The following is a 9,927-nucleotide window of genomic DNA, read 5'->3' on the forward strand; positions in this document are numbered from 1 at the left end:
AGGATTTCAATAAAATCCTGCCCTTCTTTAATAGTATCTACCTTCCCCCAATCTAAAACCTTTTTTTGCAAACGCCTTTCCCATAGCAATCTTATAAAATACTGTGTTGTGATTGCTATCACGAAAATGCTCTACTACCACTCATATTTGCCAAAATGAAGACCAACACTGCACTGCCTCTTGTTGGATCTTCTATATGTTGATATAAAAAAGCTCTCATGAATACATTTCAAGTAGTTCGCTCCCTCTAAACTATGAGCATGGCAATTAATATTTGGTGATGTTAAAATTTCCTATTTTTTTTAACACAACTCAGTGAATTGTCTACATATCTGCTACTCTACTGCCTGCTGACTCCCACTGTTTGGGAGTCTATTATACACTCCCAACATTGTAAGTATATTATTTTTATTCCTAATCTCTATCCACAAAGTCTCACTTGAAGACCCATCCAAGATACTGTCTCTCTTCACTGCAGTAACTGACTGATTGATTTAATTTATTATCATGTTTACCTAAGTACAGTGAAAAGTTTGTTTACAAGGAGTACAGGCAGATTATAGTGAGCAAGGACATACAGATTATAGGGTGAAAAAAAACTTAGACAGAGGCACACAGGTTACGTTGTACAGGGTGTGCACTAGGCAAGGTTAACAGTAACAAGATCAACATTATTTGAAGTTAGGGAGTCCATTCATCAGTCTAATAACAGCCAGGAAGAAGCAATTCCTGAACCTGCTGGTGTTTAGGCTTCTGTATCTTCTGCCTGACAGAAGGGGTTGTAGGAGATCATTATTGGAGTACGTTGGGTCTTTGATATATTGGCAGCCTTTCTGTGGCATTGAGCCATGTAAATGGTGTCCTTGCTTGGAAGATTGGATTCCATGGTGTTTGTGCACACCACCTTCAGTAGTTACTTGTGGCCCTGGGCAAAGCAGTTGTCATACCAAGCTGTTATGCACCAAGACATATGCTTTCAATGGTCCATCTATAGAAATTGATGAGGTGCATTATGGATGTCATGAGCCATTTCCTGAGCCATCTGAAGAATAAGAGGCGTTGTTGTTGTGCCTTCTTGACTGTCACATCTACATGGAAAGTCCAGGACAGGTTGTCGGTTATCGTCATTCCTAGGAACTTGACACTGTTCACCCTCTCAAACTCAGTTCTGTTGATGTAGATGGGGGCATGTTCTCCTCCTTTGTTTCTGAAGCCAATGATCAGCTCTTAATACAGACTCCTTAATAATGCGACATCACCTCCTTTGTTACACCTTCCCCTGTACTGATTGAATATCTGATACCCTGGAATGTTGAATTGCCAATCCTGTCCCTCCCTCAACTACATTCTCTGTGATGACAACAACATCACAATTTCACATATCAAGCTGTGCCCTTAACTGATCTGGCTTAATGTCAAATCTCCAAGCATTAAAGTAGAAGTCACCCAGCTTCATCTTATTCCCTTGAAACTGAATATGGCTGAAATCCCTGTGCCTCAGTTCTTTACTAAAGCATGCTGTGCCCAGAGTGTACCAATACTGTGTCCCTTCCCTGAGCCAAACTGGCTTAAATTACTCACAATGGCACTAGTAAACTCTCCTGCCAGGATGTTGGTTCCAATCTGGTTAAGGTAAGATCTGCATGCACAGATCCCACTTTCCCCAGAAACAGTCCCAATGATCCAGGAATTTAAAACCTTTCCTCCTGCACCAACTCTTTGAGCCACACGTTCATCTGCCCTGTTCTCTTATTTCTTTACTCGCCAATTCATGCCACTGTGAATAATCCGGAAAGTATAACCTTTAAGATCCTGCTGTTTATCTACTGTGTAGCTCCCTAAAAGTTAGCATACATGTTCAATAGGTAAGAGGGAAGGCAAATGGAAAGTTCATGGCAGTATAAAAATGGGAATGTCTTGCTCAAACGATAGAGGCTCTAATTAGACCACTAGGAGAAAGTGAGGACTGCAGATGCTGGAGATCAGAATTGAGAGTGTGATGCTGGAAAAGCACAGCAGGTCAGGTAGCATCCAAGGAGCAGGAGAATCGATGTTGCTGTGTTTTTCCAGCACCACACTCTCGACTCTAATTAGACTGTGTCCAGAATATAGTGAATAAAGAAAAATATATTGACATTGGTGGCAATCCAAAGAAGGTTTATGAAGCTGATCCCGGGTACAGAGTGATTTTCTTATGAAAAGAAGTTAAGTAGGTTGGACTTGTTCTCACTGGAATTTAGACAAATAAGGGGCAACCCAACTCAAGTATAAACGATTATTGGAGGGCTTGACAGGATTAAGATGGAGAGTTTCTTTCCCCTTATAGTAGCATCTAGAAACTACAGGACAAATCTCAGTAAGGGTCACCCAGTTAAACAAAGATGAGGAAGAATTTCTTCCTGGAGGTTAGTGAATTGATGGAATTCTTTGCTGTAGAATGTGGGTCATTGAGTATATTCGAAACTGAGATAGAGAGACTTTTAATAAGTAAGAGAATCAAGAGGAGAAAAAGCAAAGGAAAGTGGAGTTAAGGATTATCAGATCTCACTGACTAGAGGAGCAGATCTGATGGGTCAAATGATGTACCTTTACTCATATTTCTTGTAGCTCCAGTGACAGCCCATGAAGCCTAACTTCATAAAGATATTTTCACAGCCTGTATGCAGCATGTTAATGACACCAAAAGCAGACAGCAGCCATTGAAGGAACAGGTCAGGTGAGAAAGGCAGGTCTCAGGCACAATTGCTCAGTGGTGCACTTGTGTTTGGCACAGGTTGAAGCTGTGCTGCCTAGTATCCTGCCTTAGATGTTTAATCTGCAGGTGACTGGGCCACACTAACATCACAAACAACTGCTTATAAAGGATTTGAGGCAATGGTGAGAGTTGGTTTTTCACAGAGGAGTGATGCAGATTCAATCACCTTTAAACTTCAATGAAATTCACAAAGTCACATGTTTAAGCCATGCAAGTGACCCAATCCCAGCACATAAGATTTGCAATCCTTTACTTTACCGATGTTTATTTATTCATAGAATGTGGATATTGCTTGCTAGGCTAGCATGTCTTGCCTATCCTCAACTGCCCTGGAGAGGATGGTGCTGAGCTACCTCTTGAATCACAAAGTCATTAGAGAGTAGATACACCACACTGCTTAGGGGTGGAGGTTTCTGGAGTTTTACTCAGTGACAGTAAAGGAAGAGAATACAATGCAGCACAGTGGCACGATGATTAGGACTGCTGCCTCACAGTTGGAAATGTGTTGCTGGAAAAGCGCAGCAGGTCAGGCAGCATCTAGGGAACAGGAGAATCGACGTTTTGGGCATTAGCCCTTCTTCAGGATGCCTCACAGTGCCAAGGAGACAGGTTCTATTCCATCCTGGGTGACTGTCTATGCGGAGTTTGCGTGTTCTCCCCGTGTTTTCATGGGTTTGTTCTGGGTATTCGGTTTCCTCCCACAATCCAAAGATGTGGCCGGTGAGGTGAATTGGGCCATGCAGGGTTAGGGGGATAGGGATAGGATGGGTGGGATGCTTCCACACTGTAGGGATTCTAGGATTTGACAATTCAAGGTCAGAATGATCTGTAGCCTGGAGGGGACCTTGCAAGTGGTGGTTTTCACATACCTCTGCTGTGATTTTCCTTCTGGTGGTCGAGGTTGCAGGTTTGGAAGCCTTGATGAGTTACTGCAGTGCAGTAGACGGTACACTCTGCTGCTACAGTTTATAAATTTATCTGCCTCCCATCAATGGAGATCTTGTAGTTCAGTTAGGAGCACTCCTTTTTCTGAGCTGAAAGGTTCTGAGTTCAAGTCCCCTTCATTGGCTATAATGATTATGATGTGGTCTATCAGATTGTTAACCAGTGTGTGAATCCTTCTGATACTCCACTGCATTGTTCAAGGAAGTGTGCAAACATGAAAATAATCATCTTCCTTCCACAACGTAGGAGCTATTCTTCTAATTTCCATCTTTCAAATACCCTTTTGGTGGATGGAATGTGACAGATTATTGTGTTTTTGAGATCCCACATACAAGTAAGTATACACAAGCAAGGAAAATACTATGTCCACTGGAAAAATATACCCAGGAGGTCAGTGGAATTTGTCTAACACGGAACTGTACCTTTGAAGCAAAGATCTTGAAAGCCCCTTTCCTGTTTGAGCTTTTGGTTGAGCTTCTATCCAAGAGGAGAAAGTGAGGGCTGCAGATGCTGGAGGTCAGAGCTGAAAATGTGTTGCTGGAAAAGCGCAGCAGGTCAGGCAGCATCCAAGGAGCAGGAGAATCGACGTTTCGGGCATGAGCCCTTCTTCAGGAATGAGGAAAGTGTGCCAAGCAGGCTAAGATAAAAGGTAGGGAGGAGGGACTACAAGTCCCTCCTCCCTACCTTTTATCTTAGCCTGCTTGGCACACTTTCCTCATTCCTGAAGAAGGGCTCATACCCGAAACGTTGATTCTCCCCTGCTCCTTGGATGCTGCCTGACCTGCTGCGCTCTTCTGTCCAAGTGACCTGTTCACTCACGTATTCTCACCTCAGTAACACTGATGGCTTTAACTGCCTAAATATCTATCTCCTGCTTAACCTGCTGATCCACGCTTTCCTGGTTGATCTCCCATTCTTCCCTCAACCATAAATTTGAGATCATCCAAACTTTGCTGTCATGAAGATGTATTTATATCAAATATTGAATTGATTCATTAGCTTGAAACAGACTTTTAAATGGACCAAAGTGGTTTTAAACTACATCAAGATTTCCAATATTAATTTACATTACAGAGATATTCCATACTCCAAGAAGGAGATAGGAAGTCTATAAAACTGAACAAAGACTTTGATCCTCTATTTGGAGACTGTGAGATATCTTCCCCTCTGCCCTGTTAACAAGACAGCCATAAAAGTCACCTACACCATTCAAATGCTAAAGGTGAACCATTCAACTGTTTGGAGAAGAAGACCTGATTTTTTTTGCTTAGTCCTTCAGATCAGCTATTTGACTTGTTATTGGAACACACAATTATGTTCATAATAGTGGCAAGTGGAGAAAGGTCACATGGCAAGTCAAAGTTGTGTGTATGTGTTTTGAACAAGTTTCCTCAGCAGAACCCAGCTAATAACAGAGAAGCCAAGTAGAGCTGCTTCTCCTCGCTTTTTCAAATCAAACTAGCAAAGCTCAAGTGCCTACTAACTTGACGTGGTCTTCATTGTTACAGTGGATAGTGATTTTCCTTAAAAAATTCCACTCCACAGTAGCCTCTCCAGAAAGAAAATAAGAGCTACAGCTTTAAATAGCCTTATACCGACAACAAGACAACAGGATTTTGCCTGCAGTTGGTGCAGACACCAAACTCAAATTGGGAACTTTGTAAAAAATTTCACACAAACTCAAATTTGGCCAAATCAATTGTGTTTTGTGTTCTGTAACTTGCAGTTGTGTGTGTAACCTTCAAGTATGTGTGTGTACACAGAAAGTGGGAGTGTCAGCTGGCCTCAGTTTTCTTTGTTAAACTCAGCAAAGTCTGTCAAACTAGTTCTTCAAGACCATAGCAAGAAAACAATCAAGTACACACTAACTTGGCAAGGATATCCTCAACCAAAACAGAAAAACTACTTGTTGCAGATCAAAATGGAAAGGGAGAAGAGGGGAACAATTTAACTTGCCTACACTCACTTGCTTGTAACATTTTTGTAGAGTATACCAAGTCCCACTCACACATCACTGTGTTCAGTGGTGTACTTTTGTCACTAGGTCCTTCCATTGTTCAATTCAAAATTCATCCTCACATTAAAATTCTATGGTGGTATTGGTCCTGCCTTACCTAAAACTATGCAGCTATTCTCAAATTCCGTATTTTTTAAACTCTTCTTTCTTCATCCCTACATTCTAGTTTTGCACTCAACCATCAAGTCTACATTTTCTAAAATTCCTTCTCTCAAACCTAGAAGCTCACCAACATCCTCTCTTCCTTTAAGAGCCTCTTTAATACTTATCAATTTGATGAAGCTTTCGGAGTTTCCTCTGCGACTCCCTCTCTAGGTCCACACTCCCCACCAATCCCCTCTCCACACGGGGCATCTTTCCCTGCTGTCGCAAGAAGTGCAAACCCTGCACCCACACATCCCCCCTCACCTCAGTACAAGGCCCCAAAGGATCATTCCAAATCCAGCAGGGATTTACTTGCATATCCTCAAACCTCATTTACTGCATCCATTGCTCTCAATGTGGTCTCCTTTATATTGGAGAGATCAAGTGCAAACTCGCAGAATGGTTCAGGGAAAATTTCTGGTCCATGTGCACCAACCAACCCCATCTTCCAGTGGCCATCCATTTCAACTCTCCCTCCCACTCCCCTGATGACATGTCCATTCTGGGCTTCTGCAAACTGGAAGAAGAACACCGCTTCTTCCACCTCGGGAATCTACAATCACACGGCCTCAATGTTGAATTCACCAGTTTCCAAATCTCCCCACCCCATCCCAGATCCAACCCTCCAATTCGGCACCACCCTCTTGACCTGACTTACCTATCCATTGTCCTTCTCACCCATCTGCTCCGTACTTCCCACGAACCAATCACAATCACCTCCCACCTGCATCCATCTATCACCACCCCACCTATCTTTTCCCTAGTCTTTTCCTCCACAATTTATTTTGCAGCCCCCTCCCCAGTCCTGATGAAGAGTCATGCCTTAAATGTCAACTCTCCTGCTCCTTGGATTCTGCCTGACCTGCTGCGCCATTTCCAGTGCCACACTTTATTGACTTTGACTCTCTAGCATCTGCAGTCTTCACTATCTCCATGATATTAATTACATCAGACCAACGATTCTCAAATTTCTTGATTTGATGGAACCCTTCACGACCACGTTACCGTCCCACCCAATGTGACAACTTACTTCCTCACTTAACAGACTAGTAATTATATGGCGCCAACAGTTGTCATTGAGATGACTAGCATTCTGTTGTTAAAGGAATTAGCATGCTTCCTGTCTCTGTGTGCTCATTTGAAACAGTGAATAATGAAAATGATCAAACATAGCAACATCGAATATTAGAGCAGGAGTAGGTCTTTCGGCCCTATGAACCTGTTCCACCATTCAATATGGGGTGGCACAGTGGTGAGCACTGCTGCCTCACAGCGCCAGGGACCCAGGTTTGATTCCGGCCTTGGGCGACTGTGTGGAGTTTGCACATTCTCCCCATGTCTGTGTGGGTTTCCTCCCACAGTCCAAAGATGTGCAGGATAGGTGAATTGGCTATGTTAAATTGCCCATAGTGTAAGGTGCTTTAGTCAGGGGTAAATGTGGGGAAGTGAGTCTGGGTGGGTTTCTATTTGGAGGGTCGATGTGGACTGTTTCCACTGGAGGGAATCTAGTCTAATATGATCATGGCTGATCACCCAACTCCGTACTTTCTCCCCACATTCTTTGATCCCTATACTATATCCCTGTTGGGATGTGAAAAAACCAAGTGGGATTTTATTTTGGCAATAAATGGTAGTTTTTTAAAATTAGATTACTTAAAGTGTGGAAACAGGCCCTTCGGCCCAACAAGTCCACACCGACCTGCCAAAGCGCAACCCACCCAGACCCATTCCACTACATTTACCCCTTCACCTAACACTACGGGCAACCACACAGGAATTGAACCCGGGTCTCTGACGCTGTGAGGCAGCAGGGCTAACCACTGTGCCACCGCTAGTCACCAGTTTAGTCACCAAAATGATTTTAGTCACCATTAGTGCGACTAGCTTTAACTCCAATATGTCAGTACACCAGATGCAAGACCACTATCTTGCCTAACTGGCTGAAAGGCGAATATATAGATTTAGTATAAAATCAGAAACTCAGCAGGTCTGTCAACATCTGTGGAGACAAAGCAGAGTTAATGTTTCGTGTCTAGTGACCCTCCCTTCTTCAGAACGGCAGTTTTAGATTTCATAACCTACCTACTGTTTGCTCCATTGTATGAACTTGCCCTGGGTGGGGAAGGAGGAATGCGGATTTATTGAACTCACTGGTGATGTTCCAAATTGTATCCGCCAACGCCTGCAGCTCATTCTTTCCAGTTTAATGTTCCTTTTTTTCTCTCTATCAATGCCCTCGCTTCGGTACACCCGCGACCCCCCCGATTTAACACTGCTGCTTTGGAATTAGTCTCTGAAAACAACCCGGAATGCTACCCCTAATGCAGACTAACCTCTCAATATATCTTCGTTTGAATAACTCCTGCAAGTAAGCTGATTTCAAACAAAGTGTTTAGCATACCCAAATTTCTGAGTGTAATCGAATAGTTTTGTTTTAATTTCGTTTTTTTTTACCCACTCTGTTTCCTGGTTCCCTCTTTGTTCGAAAGCTTTTCTAGAGTTGCATTGTATAGGTAATACGATCCGAGAGGTTGCTCACACTTTTGTCGCCTGACCTGGCGAGTATGTTTTCCCCCCCCCCCATTCCCTGAGCCTCAATGTCCCAGGAATCGTCACACTTACCTCAATCACGATGCGGCCCAAGGTCTCCCCATCTGCAGTGATGTCCATGAAAACCTGGGGATTCGGTGTACCCTTCACGCTGCACATTTTAATCCCCACGATCACCAATAGCCTGGTTGTTCAAGGGTGTGGGCGCCTTCACAGCAATTGAGGATGTATCCGCTAAGGTGATTCATATGAACGAATCAGGTACAGTCTGCTCACCCCGCCTTTGGAAAAGTGTAATGTGTTCCTCTGCGTTATCATTGGATTGGTTCACGGAATACCTGTACAATTGAGATAACCTGTATACTTTTGAAAGTAAAATTGCTCGAGAGCCCGCCGCAAGGTGATAGAGAAGTGAATGGGAGAGGACGAGGAGTTATCAAGTGTCCTTATGAATAACCTATGACGGGCTTGATACTGTAAATGACCATCTAAACATTGCAGGAACCACGGGTGCCAACTCATTACTAAGCCAAGGGCATCTGAACAGCTTTGAAGGACAACCGTATAAGCTAAGACTGAATCATAGAGTCATAGAGATGTACAGCATGGAAACAGACACTTTGTTCCGACTCGTCCATGCCGACCAGAATTCCCAACTCAATGTAGTCCCACCAGCCACCATCTTGCCCATATCCCTCCAAACCCTTTCCATTCATATACCCATCTAGATGCCTTTTAAATGTTGCAATCGTACTAGCCTTCACCACATCCTCTGGCAGCTCATTCCATACACGTACCACCCTCTGTGTGAAAAAGTTGCACCTTAGGTCTCTTTTATGTCTTTCCCCTCTCACCCTAAACTTATGCACTCTAGTTCTGGACTCCCCCACCCCAGGTAAAAGACTTTGTCTTTTTATCCTATCCATAACCCCCATGATTTTATAAGCCTCTATATGATAACCCCTCAGCCTCCAATGCTCCAGGGAAAACAGCCTCAGTCTATTCAGCCTCTAAGTTTGTGAGATTTGTAGCTCGGGTGCTCGTTGTTGTGGTTCCTGTTTGTCCTATGTAGTGTTTTGTACAGTCCTTGCATGGGACTGTACAAAACGCTACATAGGACAAACAGGAAGACAGCTAACGATCCGCATCCATGAACACCAACTACCACGAAACGACACAACCAGCTATCCTTAGTAGCCACACACACAAATGACAAGCAACATGAATTCGACTGGGACAGAACTACTATTATAGGACAAGCCAAACAGAGAACAGCCAGGGAATTCCTAGAGGCATGGCACTCATCCACAGATTCAATCAATAAGCACATCGACCTGGACCCAATATACCGACCACTGCAGCGGACAGCTGGAACTGACAACCGGAAGCAGCAGATTCAAACCACTATAAATGCCGGAGGAAAGATCACAGAAGCGCTTCACAGGAGGCTCAAAGCACTGAGGATGTCACCTAGACAGGGGGCGAAATGTCTGCAACACAAATTCCCAGCTCGGCG

At 43.6% G+C, this 9,927-nt stretch overlaps 1 protein-coding gene across 1 annotated transcript in view; it reads right to left on the reverse strand.

Moving 5' to 3' along the window:
* LOC122541885 (peptidyl-prolyl cis-trans isomerase-like) overlaps positions 1-8,635 on the reverse strand; it is a 29,259-nt gene extending 20,624 nt beyond the window's left edge. Inside the window, exon 1 of the mRNA XM_043679050.2 lies at positions 8,484-8,635. Within this exon, the coding sequence (XP_043534985.2) occupies positions 8,484-8,570 (87 nt within the window). The 5' untranslated portion in view covers positions 8,571-8,635. The remainder of the gene's footprint in view (positions 1-8,483) is intronic.
* Positions 8,636-9,927: the final 1,292 nt, after the last annotated feature.

Source organism: Chiloscyllium plagiosum, unplaced genomic scaffold (genome assembly GCF_037043375.1).
Source record: "Chiloscyllium plagiosum isolate Xiang-an unplaced genomic scaffold, Cpla_swu_hap1 HiC_scaffold_43, whole genome shotgun sequence".
Lineage (NCBI taxonomy): Eukaryota > Metazoa > Chordata > Chondrichthyes > Orectolobiformes > Hemiscylliidae > Chiloscyllium > Chiloscyllium plagiosum.